Genomic DNA, 16399 nt, shown 5'->3' on the forward strand with positions numbered 1-16399 from the left:
TTCATCGCTGTAGCATCACTGATGCTTTTGCTGAGCATACAGAATGCAGTGTCAAAGGATGTAGCCTTGCGTATGCTGAGAGATCCCACTGGCCTTTGCCCAATATGACACTGAATCTGCTTCTTCCCAGCGTATAGTTTAATACCTCCTCTTGGAGACACTTGAGATATATTTTTGAATCATGAGTGAAAAAAGCTAGCATTTGCTGGGCACTTACATATGCCAGACACCACACTGAGTACTTTGCACATATGAACTTGCTCACTTCCTATAACAACACCACGAAACAGGTAATATTTTTGTATGTATTTTATAGCTGAGGAAATCAAGGGATAAAGAGAGTTAAAGGGTTTCACAGTTAATAAGGTATGGAGGCAGGATTCCAACCCAGGAGAAGCTATCACAACTACTGCCTAGTGGGTGCTGGGATGATTGGCCCCACTGACTTGGTTTTCACCAGGTATGGTGGCTTATACCTATAATCCTAGCACTTTGGGAGGCTGAGGTGGGAGAATTGCTTGAGGCCAGGAGTTGGAGAACAGCCTTGACAACAAAGCAAGACTCTGTCTCTACCAAAAAAAAAAAAAAAAAATAGCTGGGCATGATGGCACGTGCTTGCAGTCCCAGCTCAGGAGGCTGAGGCAGGCAAATATGGGGATGGCCCTATATTGATTGTTTCCTTTCTAAAAAATGGCTGCAGGTCCCCCACCATGTTCCAAGCAGATTTTCTCCTTTAAAACTCCATAAATTCAGGCCACTTTGTCTCCACTTGATCCTTGTGGGTATTTGATGTACAGCGATTTGTCACAGGAACATTGAATTCTATTCCTCTATCCATTCTTCATCATAGCTGGACAGACAGTATGTGCTTAATAGGGTCCAGTAATCCATCTCTTCTTTCAATAAATATTTATTAATTCCTTTCTTTTGCCAGACTCTGTGGGAGGCAGTGCTATAAGAAGATGGTGAAGGCCAAGGTGGGTGGATTACCTGAGGTCAGGAGTTTGAGACCAGCCGAAACCCTGTGTCTACTAAAAAGGCAAAAATTAGCTGGGCGTTGTGGCGCATGCCTGTAATCCCAGGTACTCAGGAGGCTGAAGCAAGAGAATCCCTTGAACCTGGGAGGCGGAGGTTGCAGTGAGCTGAGAACACACCACTGCACTCCAGCCTGGGTGACAGAGCGAGACTCCAAAGGTTTCAAAAAAGAAAAAAGATAATAAACCACAGATGTATACTGCCCTCCTAGCAATTACAGTCTGGTGCAGGGGCCTGGCAGCCTTTTTTCTGTAAAGGGTCCAGTAGTAAATGTGTTAGCCTTTACAGGCCAATCTCAGTCTCAGCTCAGCTTCTTGGCTCTGCTATTTTCATGCAAAAGCAGTCACAGACAGTGCAGAACTGGATGGGTCTGACTATGTTCCAGGAAAATTTTTTTTTCAAAAGCAGGCAGTGGGCTAGATATGGCTCACAAACAGTAGTTTGCTGACTCCTGGTTTATTGGAGAACAGATTCCATGAGGGCAGCTTATCCTTACCCCCTAGGATACATTTCTACCTCCAAGATCGTGTTCAACTCTCAGAACCCTGAACTTAGGATCAATTTTTTCAGTACCCCAAATATAGGTATCAAATGTGATTTGTGTGTCTGGCACAATGTTGTCAGAGGTGGGATGGATTTAAATCCACTTCCTACCACCATGAATTTGCAGTCTGTTGCCAGATCCGGCTAAGACATGCATGAAGCAATAGATCTCAGGTCCATAAATAAATGGAAAATGTATTGTGGGGACACCATTGGGGACATCGAGGAGAAGGGTGAGTGGATGAGGGGCAGACTGATCAAGAAAGACCTTTCGGACAAAAGAGAAGGACATAGGGTTTGGAGACAGGAGGAATAGTTTGGAGTCCTTGTCCTGCCGCACACTGGCTCAGTGACCTTGGGTGAATCGTGAGCCTTCTCGATGGCAGAATTTCCTGACAAGATCACATGTTGTGGAAATGAACAGAAATGCCACATTTAAACAACACTGATCATTGTTACCTGAAAAAAAAATCCCACATCTTCATTACTTCCGTGTTATTCTTGAGTTTAGCAGATTCATTACTTCATTTAAAATGAAAAAAACAAAAAAACAAAAAATCAGCATGTTGAAGTCTCAGATTCCAAGCAGTGAGCCGGTCGGTAATTCGGGGACCATCCTGCTCCTTACTGGTGAGGACTTCTTTGTGCCGTGGTCCGGTTCCGCCCAGGCGGGACTCTGCGTCCGTTTCCAGGCATTGTGCTCGGCTGTCATTTAGCCATGACCTCTGAGGCTACATTTTCCAGCCGTCACCACCCTCCATCCCATCCCTTCCTGGTACTCTTTTAGGATTTCTTTACTGGGTTGTGTTATTTTTGTATCTTTCTTGGGACAGTGTCAAAAAGAGACTTCTCTGTCCAGCATTCTAATCTTGCTCTCACCTTTAGTGGTGTCCTGAAGCCCTTTCCTGGGCATAGCCCTTCCTCTAGTTTGCTGTTGCTTCCTATACCCTCACACACATAATGACCCACATGCACATAATGACCCACACAAACATAATGACTCACACCTACATAATGGCTGTTTCTTTATGGGCATAGTGAATAGTATTACCATCTCCCGCCTAAAAATTATGTAATTGGAGAAAAGTCATTTCCACTTCCTGGGAAGTCTGCTTCCTAGAGCCTCGAACTTGGGATAACACCACTAACTAGGATGAGGAATTGGGATTCAGGCAGCATGTCTTAGAAAGATTGTTAGTGCTTTTCAAAGAACGCAGGAGCCGTTTGATGATCACATTCATTGTTTTGCAGCAGTGTTTGCATATAAAATAGTTGTAATGGTCCTTAAAACTGTTTATTGGCTTTTGCTCTTAAGTAAGTTAACTTTTCCCTTATTTACACTGTAAATTTGCTGAGCTAGTCCCTTCCAAATATAAACCAACACCCTATCCACCATTACCGCTCCTCCACACAAAAGCATAGTCCTCCTAATACTCTCAACAGTTCCTAATTATAATTAACTCTAAGCTTAAGGCACACCCCAAATCTCCCTGCTAACGAGGCAGAGGCAGCCCCCTTGCAGCCGGCTCCTCTTTCTAGGGACTGGCAATTGGAGATAATGAGCCAGAATCTGCAGAAGCTTCCCAGGCTCTCTTCCTCCTGTCTTCTGTTCTTTATGCAATAAGTATGTATTGATCTGCCATGTGCCAAACCACAGTCATTCTTTCAACAGACATTTACTGAGTTCCTGTTATACACCAGGCACTATTCTAGGTGTCAGCGACAGAGCAGGGAGCAAAGCAGACAGGATGCTGTGCTGGTGTCCTGCTATACCTTCTTGGCGGGGGGGACAGGAACAATCGCTGAGTGCAGGGCATGACACCCGTGTTAGGAGGTGAGCACAGCAGGGAAAATGAAGCAGGGAGGGGAGATGGGTTAGAGTGGGCAATGTTTTGAGATTGTGGTCAAGGAAAAGCCTCCCTGAGGGGAGGAGATGCCAACCAGGACTTGAAGCAGGTGAGAAAGTGGAGTAGTGTGGCCACCCAAGTGGCCCGGACAGCAGGAAAGCCTGTGCTGCTGGAGCAGTGGGGGTGGAGATGGGAGATGCAGGGACTCTGGGGTGACCACAGGAGCAAGAGCTGACAGAGCCCCTGCCCTCTCATGGTCCTGGGAGATTTTGCGGGGGAGGAGGGGGTGATGTAAGGGATTACAAAATAAAATTCAAGTTAAGGGCACAGAAGGAGTTAGCATGGTACCATGAGAACTCACAACATGAGCACTGAGTGAAGAGGTGTGGGAACACCTCCCTGAGGATGGGACATGGAAAACAACCGAACAGAGGGGACAGAGCAGGGAGGATGCTACAAAATTGGGAGGCAGGGGTCATGTGAACAGACACCGTCATGTTGGGGAGCCCCTTGGGTCTGAAGAACTGAAGGAAGGCTGCGTAGCTAGAGCTGAAGGGATGGGGGTGGCAGTTGGAGGGAGGGAAGAAGGGAGGTGGAAGCCAGATGTACAGAGCCTTCTGGGGCAGGTTGAGGACTTTCATCTTTATTGTTAGAACAAGGGAAACTTCATTAAAGGGGTTGGGAGGGGGTGTTAATCAAATTTCATTGGAAAATTTAGATCTGACTACAGAGAAAAATAGGTTCAAGGGGACAGTTGTTGAGGAATTTCCAGTAGCGTGAGTGTGACACGATGATGATGTTGGCTAGAAAGAAAATAAGTCAATTAATTCAAAAGAAGTAATGGACCCAACCGAAAGATGGATAGGACACAGGGCGAGGAAGACAGAAGAGCCAGAGATGATGCCTGCACGTCTAACTGGCCGAAGGATGAATGGATAGATGGATGATGGACAGTTGGACAGGTAAACAGATAGAAGGATGGGCCATGTAGTCAGATGGACAATACTGGAAGGGAACCAGATGTGGAAGGGAGCTCAGGTGGGTATGAGGTCAGCAGCAGCTTATGAGTTTGATTTCGGGACATATTGAGATGCTTTTGAAACATACAAATGAGATGCCAAGCAGACAGTTTTGTAGACTGCTGTGGAACCCTAAAGAGAGGGGTCTGAGCTCGAATATAAACCAATGACCCATTTCACAAGTCATATGGGTGGTGATAGAAGCCATTGGCAGGAGGAGGTGATCTGTGGAGGGAGCAAGGAGGGTGTAGAGAGGAGCCCAGGACCCAGCTAAAGGGACTTTAAGAACAGGCCTTCCTGAGACAGAACTGCTCAACTGGAGGAGAGAGCACTGTCTCATGGAGAGAAGGGGTGCTGCTGGTGTCCTGTTGGTAGATAGTGCAGCAGAGACTCTGATGTAGTGCTGAGGACACAGGGTCCCTTCTGAGGTGGGTTACCATGCCCTCCTACTCCATTTCCTAGCAGCGAGGTGTGACTAATCAGCAACTGGAACTTTAGACCTACCCCAGCCTGCCAGATTCTTCTAATCAGTGAGCCAGTCTTGGTTGCTCAGGTTGAAGGCTTCACTTTTCTAACATTTTTTTTTTTTTGGTAGCAGTTTGCTTCCCTCTACTAGTTGAATGACTTCAACAGTGTCTTTGAAGCGAGGGAACTAGATAGAGTTTAGTGAGGTAAGAGTGGACTGGCAGGGCGAGCTTTTGTCATTAAATTCAGGTGGGCATGAGTAAGAGAGAAGCAGATGGACACAATATGTTTAAGAAGGCATAGGGTAAAAAAAACCAAATTCCTGCCAGGATTCTGAAGAATAAAGAGAGAGCTCTGACACAGGGATTAGGTTAAACAAAGAGTCAGAAAACAAGGCAAGGCCCAAGTGAAGCCAACAGAAGAGGAGAGTTCATTTGGAGCCACCTGCATCAAACTCAAACTTCCTGCTCAGAACCTGCATGGCAGGGCTGGGAGCCCAGGTGGAAACAAGCAGGGAGACTGCACTGGAGGTGGCATCTCCATTGGTTAAGGTGCCAAGCACTTCCTGAGTTGCAGGCACACTGGATCTCCTGCAGATCCTACCTTGAAACAAGCACAGCTTCAATCCTTGGCCTAAATGCAGCCACGGGAGGATCAAAGCCACTATTTGCAAAAATCAATTGCAATTAAAATTAATTTCCAGCCTTCTCTCAGAGGCCAAATGTTACTTAGATCATTGTGATTCCAATTTACCTTATATGTCATCAGCATGTGGCAGAGAGAAAGAATTGGTTAGAGGTGAAAGATTATCAGTGGCATAGTCCATTTCTGCTGCTGTGGGAATATCTAATCACACACAAGTTAAAATTGCATGGCTATTACCAATATCTGTCATGTTTAATATGAAAGTGTTAAAATATTTGAAGCTACTTGGAGATATTTTTAAACGTAGTGTTCCCTGATGGAAAGGGCATAAGTACCATGTTTTAGAGACTTCAGGTGGAGCATAGACCTGCCCTCAATCTCACATCACCCCAGTCCAATGCATGCCTGTGTACTTGGGGTTGGGGGTGGGGTGGGGTGGGGTGGGGTGGGGGGGAGTCTCAGCAAATTACAGTTCTTTAACACTAAGCAGTAGTTTGTTGTGACAAAGTCTTTATGTGCCTGTTTCTTACCCAAAAATATCAGCTTTTCTCTGTTTCATCTAGTAAAGGCTTTTTTTGAGAGATATGAGAGGAATAGCAAGTAGTTTTTATGCAGATGGAGTTTCTCAAAGTGGCAGAGTTTGTTACATTTCTTGATGGGGTAACATTGAGTTGTGATTATGATATAAACATAAGTTTAATTTTGATCATATTCCAGTCCTACATGGAAAATAGATTTCTTTTTCTCCAATTCGTACACATTAAAGAAACTTTGTACACTGTGGAAAATGGGAAACATAGCCTAGAATCTCACCATCCAGATTCAAATCCTGCTAACGTTTTTCTCCTGTTTCATTCCGGTCTTCTTGTTTTTCTATCTCTTAAGCTATTGACTTTATTTATTTATTTATTTTTGTTGTCTTTGTTCTTCAGTGAGAATAGATGTGTTATTCTCTTTCTGATTACAAAGATAATAGAAACCTTTTAGACCATTAAAGTAGTACATAAAATCATAAAAATGATAATAAAAATCACTCCAGATTTTACCCCCAGCAGAAACCTCATTCTTCCAGTTATCCCACGGTGCATACCTACACGTACGCCAATGCATTTAATTATTTCATGTAAATAGACTCTTAGTAGACACGCTGTCTTGTAGCCTGCTCCTCTCTATTCTGTAATCCTTTTGAATGATTGTATCAGATTTCTTTGCTTGTTTGCTCACCATTGATCAGTTTCCTGTTTATATCACTGAATGGTTACCAAGGTGGTGTTAGGGGGAAAAATACTGTTTTAGAAATGCAGCCCTCGGCATGGATTCACTAGTGAGGGAAGCATCTAGAGGCAAAAGTGAAATAGCACAGATGAAAATGATCAGGCCTTGAATTAAGTCATTGGCAGTAATAAGACAAGTGATAGCTAACTCTCACTTACTTCTTATTATATATCAGCTACTTACTAATGATTACTACTAATATTAACTCAATCCTTACAAAACTCTCTAATACAGGCAATATTGTTATTCCAATTTTACAGTTCGGAAAACTGAGACACAGAGAGGTCAGGTAACTTGTCTAAGGCCACACAACTACAGAGCAGCAGAACTGGGATTGAAACAGGGATTCTGGCTCCAGAGCCCGGGATCCTGACCTCTGTGGTTCACTATACAGAACTAGGGATAGGTTGTTTAGCAGATGCCGGGAGATTAAAATGTAGGCGTTATTGAAGAGCATTCAGCATGTCTTCAAACCTTTCTCCTGTTTCCTTTTTAAAATACCTCCAGCTCCTCTTCCCTGAAAGATTGGCTGCTTCAAGTTTTCAGTTCTGCCTGCTCTGCTACTCCCCAGCAAGGCTACTGGCTCTTTGTGCTTTGGAGATTTTATTGGTAAACTTCAACAAGGATGTTGCTTTAATTCACAGAAAAGAGGGAATTTTTTTTAAGGGGAACGAACTGTACTGTGTTCCAGGTACCTGATAATACTATGCATTACCATACTTGGTCTTCCCAACCCTCCTAGGAAAGTAGCCCATTGTTACCCCTTTTTACAGATGAAGCTCAGCCGGACTCCAGATTTGTGTAGAATGCATGTGAGTTGTAGAGTCAACATCAAATGATGGTCTGCCAGACACCAAAGCCCCTGTTTCATTTCCTGCAAAATGTGAATGTGAAATGGCTTTGGAATAAGGAAGGAAAAAAACCCATGCTGGCAGAGAAATACAGATGGTAATTAGTAACTACAGCTCAGGTGGTCTCAAACTTAACAGACTGTGTCCCCTAGAAATACCAGGTCCTCATAGTCTTGACCCCGTGGCTTTCATGGTCAGTAATTGACCTGTTGTTAACCACAAAGCTGATTGGACTTTACAAATCTTAGGCCTAGGCAGTTGAAACCTTTTCCTCCTTTCAACCCCAAAGGCTGGACCCTGGCGCTGAGAAAGGGCCCCTCCCAGCTGGTAACCCTTCAAAGCAAACCTACAGAACAGGGCTTGTAAGTGGACAGTTGGTATTTCTTTGGATTCTTTGTCTGAGTGACTCCCACATTTGCCAGATGCCAGAAATGTCCATGAGGAATTTCCTCATAAAAATTTGATATGATTTAGCCTCAAGAGTACCCCAAGAGGATGACTGAGTTTTCCTAAAAAAATGGTTGATACATATTTGTCTTTGTAATTGGTATCTGATTCAAGGTAAATGAAAGAACATATGGTGAGGGGCATCCATATACAGGTACTGATTCATTTGTCCCAAAAGTCTATATCTGTTGTTTCCATAGTGATCTGAGAGGTTTGTTTAAAAGAAGACACACAAGAATCTGCAGTTCCTGTGCTGAGTCATTCTTAAACATACAAGCAGCTGAGTATTGGGTGGACTCTGTGGCTGGAAGAGCCAGTCATTTCACTGCTATAGCATTTACATTCACTGATTTAATGTGGGTGATGGTGATACGTTCCCATATCTTGTATTCTGGAAGGCAGAGGGATTAGCTTGAGAAGTGCTGACGTGTTTCAGCCAGAAAGTGCAGTCATGTGATAACCAGTCCACTTTCCATGGGCAGAACACATGTCCTGCATTCTCTGCCCCAAGTGGATACCCTCTAGAGACTAACCCCATTCTCACTACTAACACAGATATCTCCTGGGCTTGAGATGGATTCACTAATCAGTGTTCACCTATTTTATCACTGAAACAAAAATACTTCAGAAACTACATAATGTATGACTGTTATCCTCTATTAGAAAGCTATAAAGGCTGGGCGCAGTGGCTCACCCCTGTAATCCCAGCACTTTGGGAGACGAAGGCAGGCAGATCACCTAGGTAAGGAGTTCGAGACCAGCCTGGCCAACATGATAAAACCCTGTCTCAAGTAAAAATATAAAAATTAGCCAGGCATGGTGGCAGGCACCTGTAATTCCAGCTACTCAAGGGGCTGAGACAGGAGAATTGCTTGAACCCTGGAGGCGGGTTCCCCATCAACCCTGCCTTGATTTCATCAGGGGAAGGGAATTCACCCATGTCAGGAAAATCTGCCTAGCAGAAGAACCCACAGGGCTCTAGGCTGCAAGTACATGAATGCCCTTTCCTAGGATACCAGGGACTAGAGTGGAACATGAGGAAATGTTATACAAGGGACAGATGGAAAAACTGGACTTTTTTATTTTTGGAAAAATATACATAGCATAAAATTTACCATCTTAACCATTTTAAGTTCAGTGCCATTAAGTTAAAAGAAAAACTTTAAGCAAATTAAATTTAGCCAAGTTTATTTGAGCAAAGACCAATTCATGAATCAGGCAGCCCTCAGAAACAGAAGAGATTCAGAGAGCTACATGTAGAAGTGTGAGTGGCAGGCTTTTATCAGCCAGACAGAGAAGCAAAGTAGACAAATCACCCAATTGGCTACCACTAAGCATCTGCCTTACTTGAGCATGGTGCAATGAGTTGGCTGCCTCATCGGCTGAAACCCTTCCTGTTTTATGTATCCCCTAGCACATGGTCCAACAGAAATAAACTATGAACTATAAGTAAAAGCCACATGTATAATATTAAATTATCCTTAAATCTTATAGCCACACTAAGAAACAGAAAAAGAAATAAATTACTTAAGTTTAGTAATATATTTTATTAAATCTAATAAGTCCTAAATGTCAACTTTTCAACGTGTAGTCAGTATAAAAAACATAAATGAGATATTTTACATTCTTTTTAGCATACTAAGTGTTCCAAGTTTGATGTGTATTTTACACTTACAGCACAATTAGGATTAGCCCATGTGGCTAGCAGATACCCTATTAGACATTACAGATCTAGAGGATATAGTTATATTTTGCCTGGTTTTTAACTTTACATAAATGTAACATATATCTGTGTTATCCACTATTGTTGCTACTAGCTACATGTAACTGTTTAAATCTAAATTCATTAATATTGAATTAAAATTTCAGTTTCTTTGTTACTCCAGCCACATTTTATGTGCTCAATAACTAGTGTGGCCTTTGTATTGGTGAGCACAGCTATGGAAGGTTTTCATAAGCACAGAAAGTTCTACTGGACAGCATTGGCATATACTTTTCTGTGTATTGCTTTGTTTTTGTTCAACTATGTTTTTATGATTTGTTTAAGTTGTATGTAACTGTGGCTTGTTCATTTTCATTACTAAGTAGCATTCCACTTTATTAATATAATTTATATCTCCCTTCTGTTGATGGACATTTGGATTGTTTATACTTTGTCTACTATGAAAAATATTGCTTCAGTATGATTCAAGATGCACACACCGTCTATTTCCTCATGGCTGGGTTGTAGGGTGTAGATGTCTTCATCTTTACTAAATAGTAAATTGTTTCCCAAAGTGATTGTACTAATTTTGATTTCCACCAGCAGAATATGTGAATTCATATTACTCCACATCCTCACCTGAACTTGGTGTTCAGACTTAAATGTTTTGCCTTTCTAGTGAGTATGTGATGGTGTCTCATTGTCAACTGGGCTTTTTTTCACTTACTCATAAAAATAAATGTATATTGATTATATATTTACCTATATATATTTATACTATTATTTTCATAGAAGTATGCACACAGGAGGTAAAGATGAATATAAGACACAGCTGCTCTTAAATAGTTTTTGTTTTTATAGAGGCAGGGTCTTGCTGTGTTGCCTGGGCGAGTGCAGGGGTGCAATCATAGTTCACTGCAGCCTCAAACCACTATGCTCAAGCGATCCTCCTGCCTCAGCCTCTCTAGGACTACAGCTGTGCACCACCATGCTAGGCTAAGTCATAGAGACAAGGTCTCTAAAATAATAATAATAATGCCATGTTTCCCAGGCTGGTCTTGAACTCTTGAGCTCAAGCTATCCTCCTGCCCTGGCCTCCCAAGTAGCTTGGTCTGCAGACATATTCCATCACACCCAGCTAAAGTATGTTTGATCTGTGGGAAAAATAAGACATATCTGTAGATAACCGTGTATAAGAGCAGCAATAAGTAAAATCAAAGGATTATTGACATTTAAGGAAGGAGAACTTATGCCCAACCACCTGCTCTATATCTCTATTCAGATGGTAAAGATTTCAAATTAAATATGTCCAACACTGTGCTCCTAATTACCAACAACAGCCCCAAGCTGGCTTTTCTCCATGGTTCACATCTTAGTCAAAGGCACCGTCCTCTCCTATTTCTCAGGTCAGAATCCTAGAAGTCATCATGGTACCTCTTCTTATCCACAATAAGTGAACTGATCATTGTGATCAGTCCTCCCACGTAAATACCCCTCAGATTCGGCCCTGTCTACTAGCACTCTCTATGCTAAGCTACCCTTGATTCCCCAGGACTGCTGCAGTAGCCCACCCATTGCCTCCCCACACCCACCAACCCAACTGGAGCCCTTCCAGTTCACCCTCAACAATAGCAGGCATCTGATAAAATGAAGCATGCCACTCCCTGTGGCTTCCCACAGTGCTCAGGATGAAGATTATAACCTGGCCTTCCCTCCTCTCTGTTCTCATTTCCCACCACTCTTCTCCCCGGCTTCTGACAGCACATTCCCCACACCAGCCTTCTCTGGTTTACTGAGCATGCTGGATCCTTCCTACCTCCTGGCCTGAACACACACTATCTCCTGGACTTGAACTTTAGGAACTCTGCCCTCTCCTCTTTCTATCTTCATGGTTTCAGCTTCGCATCCCTTTCTTAGAGAATTGTTTGCCAGCTCTTCAGAGTAGGTTAGGACCCATGCCATTCACTCTCACAGCTCTCTGTCCTTTCCAACTTTGCGCTTGTCAAAATCGTATTTAAATCATTATTTATGCAACGACTGTTTAATGTCTTTTCCATTGCCTTAAGTCCCATGAACTCAAGGACCATGGATATAACTTGCTTACCACTACATATCCTCAATACTTAGCATGGTGTTTGTCATATAGCAGATACTCAAAAAAACACTGAATAAATGACAAGGCCTTACTGAGGAGGGGCCATGTGAGTTGAACATTGAAAAATGGGCAAAATTTGGACAGTTAGAGATGGGCAGGAATGAGTAGGTAAGAGATTTCCAGAAGATGAAATAGCTCAGTGTTCTGACAATATTAGACAAACCTGTATTAAAACTAAAATTTAGGCTGGGCATGGTGGCTCACTCCTGTAATCCCAGCACTTTGGGAGGCCAAGGTCGGCGGATCACCTGAGGTTAGTGGTTTGAGATCAGCCTGGCCAACATGGTGAAACCCCATCTCTACTAAAAATATAAAAATTAGCAGTGCGGTGGTGTGCGCCTGTAATCCCAGCTACTCAGGAGGCTGAGGCAGGAGAATCACTTGAACCCAGGAGGCAGAGGTTGCAATGAGCTGAGAACGTGCCATTGCACTTTAGCCTGGGCAAAAAGAACAAAACTCTGCCTCAAAAAAACAAAAAAACAAAAAACAAAAAAACCCCTGAAATTTAAACTTAAAAATTTAAAATTATGGACCCATTCAAGGTATCTTGGGTGATTTTGGCCCACCACCCATTCATTAGCATGGGGAAGAGTTCAGTCAATCCTTGTTGCTCACTTGCTGTGTGTTAGGCAGGGTTCCTTCACATGGGACTGCAGCCTGTGCCTCTGGGCTGTGAATGGAGTCTCTTGGAGTTGGGAATGTGGCTCTGGGGAAGGGTATTCTTAGGGATGTTTGGAATGTATATGACACCATCTTTGACCACAAGACATTATAATCTAATAAAAACAATATTTTGAAGAAAAAAGATACTACCATGCATATAAAGGCCAAAACCATCTCATTCTGTTAGGAAGTCAGCTGTATATGTGTCTTACAGATTTCTCCATCCTGAGGGGAGTAAGGGCAATTGAATCTGGAGAAGTAACAACCAGGGTGAATTTTGGGGTGGGGGTAAACTGACTGAACTGTAGGAAATGATGGTAAAAGCCTACTTCAAAGGCTCTGTTGCTAGGAGATAGGAATTCAGTCTTGGTGGAAATCGACATCCCTAAAGGGAACCTTCCAGGATAGCCTGAGCAGCCCGTGGGTGGTGAATCACAGGGAATGAGCAGCACTCATCCTGAGGCACTTAGAGAAATGAAACGCAAAAGAGAGGGGATTCTGACGAGGGAGTACAGTAGATCTTCAAGACAGGCCTGCTTCTAGAGATCGCACAGTTCTAATGCGGTCCGTAAACTGCCTTTTGAAAACCTGCCCAGGGAAAGCCCGAGTATCCAGGAACGTCAACCTTGTGGAGTAGCTGTGATTCAGTTCTAGGGTGCTTCTTTCATCTTGAAGCTCAAATGGCGTTGTCAGTGCTTGTGGCACCCCTCTGTGCAGTAGTTGTGTGCAGGCACTGGCTCTCCTAAGAAACACAGCCATAACAATCTACACATGTCCAGTGTACCAGCTCACCTCCCCCAGTCCCCAGCAGGGGCAAAACATATATAGGGAACCACTGGCTTTAAGCAGCAGAATGTGTCCTAGAAAATTGGTTCTTAAAGCAGGTCGCCATGAGGAAACATCCTGACTGCAAGTGAGTCTGTTCCTGGAGTTGTTGTTACCTGCTTGGACATCGTCTATAAAAGCAGCAAGAAGCAAATTGTAGATGTCAACTACATAGCACGTGATAATAATAACTGACATCTATCCATCGCTTCCTATATACCAGGCTTTGTTCTGATCTCTTTATGTGTATTATTTTAATGCTCATAGTAATCCCACAAGGTAGGCACTCTTCCTCTCCATTTTACAGCTAAGGAAACTGATGCACAGAAAGATTAAGTAACTGGCCCAAAACCACACGTGGAGGATTCTAACCCACCAGCAGCAATTCTCACCCACACAGTCGACCCTGGAACTTGCTCATCGTAGTCTCTTTTGAACATCCCATAGTCTCCTTTAAGCAGAGCAGGAAGACACGACCTCCTCTCAGCTTTTCTTCTTCTCTGGCCCAGTTTGTCACCACATTCCAGATAAACTTATTGCACCCCGACTAATGGTGAGGCACTGACATGAAATAATGTGACTACATGTCATGAAGTGGAAAGCCCCGTCCAGGAAGGGATGTTAGAAAATTGACACCAATTTCCTTCTGCCCTTACTCAACAGGTTGTTAAACTTCAGAAACCAATGTGAAATTTTGACTTTCATCCATAAGCATTTCAAGGAATGGGTCCAGGCCAATACTTGCTCCAGTGACCGGGGAGGGATAAAGTGGTCTGTCGTCTGCAGCTCTCCTGACTCGTGTCTCAAGCTGTGGACTTCATTTCTCACCGACAAACCCAAATGAAATGTTGAGTAAAGTTAGCATCAGAAAAAAACTGTAGCAATTTGGAAGCAGGGTCTTCACCACTGCTCCAGCAACATTGGAAGTGAAGTTTTGCAAAATGTTCTTATCAGGCCCCCCTGTGCTTGCCTTTCAGAGCAGCTGGCTTTTGTCTATTCTGAATACTGAGTTTTAGCATATATTTTAATTGGAAAGAAGGGTCCCTCTGCTAAAAGGAACAGTAACTTAGGTAAATACTTTTTAAAGGACATATTTTTCAAAAAACAAAATGCATTTTTCATTTCTTCAAAAAATATTTTGGGGGTAAACCTGCTATGTTCCAGGCTCTAATCTAAGGGCCAGGGATAGAGCAATGATCAGTGCGGGAAAATTCTGCCCTTAGGACGTCGTTAGTACATCCCTTTCTTTTTTTTTTTTAATTTTTCATTTTTTATTTTAGTAGGTTTGGGGGGAACAGGTGCTATTGTTTGGTTACACCACCTGTCCCCCCAAAACCTACTGAAATGAGTTCTTTAGTGGTGATTTCTGAGATGTTAGGGCATCCATCACCCGAGCAGTGTACATTGTACCAAATGTGTAGTCTTTTATCCCTCTCCACCACTCCCGCCTTTTCCCGAGTCCCCAAAGTTCATCGTTGTCATTCTTATGCATTTGTGTCCTCTTAGCTTAGCTTCCATTTATGAGTGACAACATATGAAGCACATGCCTTTTGAAAATGTGGATTTGGAGCCAGGTGCTGTGACACCTATAATCCTAGCTTTTGGGAGGTTGAGGCAGGAAAACTGCTTGAAGCCAGGAGTTTGAAACCAGCCTGGGCAACATAGCTAGACTTCATTTTTGCCAAAAAAAAGAAATTAAAGTAACAAATAAATAAAATACAGTATACATTTTCAAGGAAATATTTGAGATATATCAGCAGTATTTGCAGATAAATATTTTTACTCAAGAAATATTTAAATATAGTTAATTAATACCATAAATCTGAATCCTCTATAGTACGTCTGTGACAATTTGTGTTTTCATTGAATCCTAGATACAGCCCACTTTAAGGCAGATAGTCATCCCCTTCTCCAGATGAGGAGGCTGAGGCTTGGTGGCCATATTGCCTGACCTGTGGTCACATGGTAAATGGCGACAGCTTTGCTCTTGCTGGCTGATGCCCGCAGATACAGAGACAGGACTTAAGGAACTCACCAGTGACTAAGGCTAGGATCGTATCTGCACATCCCAGAAGCCTGTGCTGTGAGTTTATAATCATCATTGTCAGGCTGGGTGTCGCAGGAAACCTTCGACATCTCAGTGTTTGTATGTGATTTAGTAAAGTTGCTCAAACTTCCAATCCAATAACTAATTCTGTTTGTGTTTCACAGGATTGTATGTAAAAGTCTCAAACCTTTGCCAGTGGTTTAGACCCATTAATGATCAAAGAATAAGTTAATGAGATTTACTGTAAAATGTAAAAAATTATAAATCCTTTTCAGTCTTAATAGCAAAATAGGAAGTAGAAGGTGTGAAGTATTCTTTATCTTTAAAGCAGAGTGTATGTGGGTGATCTTTATGTAATATGCGTACATTCTGGGGCTCAGAGGCATCTACCAGATTGCTTTTATAAATTGTTATTTTCTTCCCTTTGCAGATGATCATTCCCGGGTGAGGCTGCAGACAATAGAAGGAGACACAAACTCAGACTATATCAATGGCAATTATATTGATGTATGTATTTTATCATTTTTAATTGGTATGTAATAATCTTACATATTTTGAAGCTACATGTGATACATATATACAATGCATAATGATTAAATCAGAGTATAAAACTCAGTAAACTCAACCATTCTGGCTTGTACCAGATCTTGGTCTGCTGTACGATTGTTGGACATACATTGGGTTGAATCGAAAAGCAAACACATGAATATTGCCTCACACACCACAGAACTTAACCATGAAGGTACGGTCACTCCTTTTCTCAAGGCAGCCCATTTGTTGGTGACTTTCTCTGTAACCTTCTGTGCTTTCTTTGCCATCCCATGCTTATGTGGACTAAGAAAATGTGATTTCCATTTTTTTGTCAACAACTTGTATTATT

General features: G+C 42.6%; 1 protein-coding gene across 16 annotated transcripts in view; it reads left to right on the plus strand.

Moving 5' to 3' along the window:
* Positions 1 to 16399, plus strand: part of PTPRM (protein tyrosine phosphatase receptor type M) — an 816519-nt gene that overhangs the window by 704787 nt on the left and 95333 nt on the right. For all 16 annotated transcript variants that reach the window (XM_032293498.1, XM_032293499.1, XM_032293487.1 and 13 more), the window contains one exon: positions 15950 to 16026. In XM_032293498.1, coding sequence (XP_032149389.1) covers positions 15950 to 16026 — 77 coding nt within the window. The remainder of the gene's footprint in view (positions 1 to 15949; positions 16027 to 16399) is intronic.

Source organism: Sapajus apella, unplaced genomic scaffold (genome assembly GCF_009761245.1).
Source record: "Sapajus apella isolate SASKATOON/1434 unplaced genomic scaffold, GSC_monkey_1.0 scaffold29, whole genome shotgun sequence".
NCBI lineage: Eukaryota > Metazoa > Chordata > Mammalia > Primates > Cebidae > Sapajus > Sapajus apella.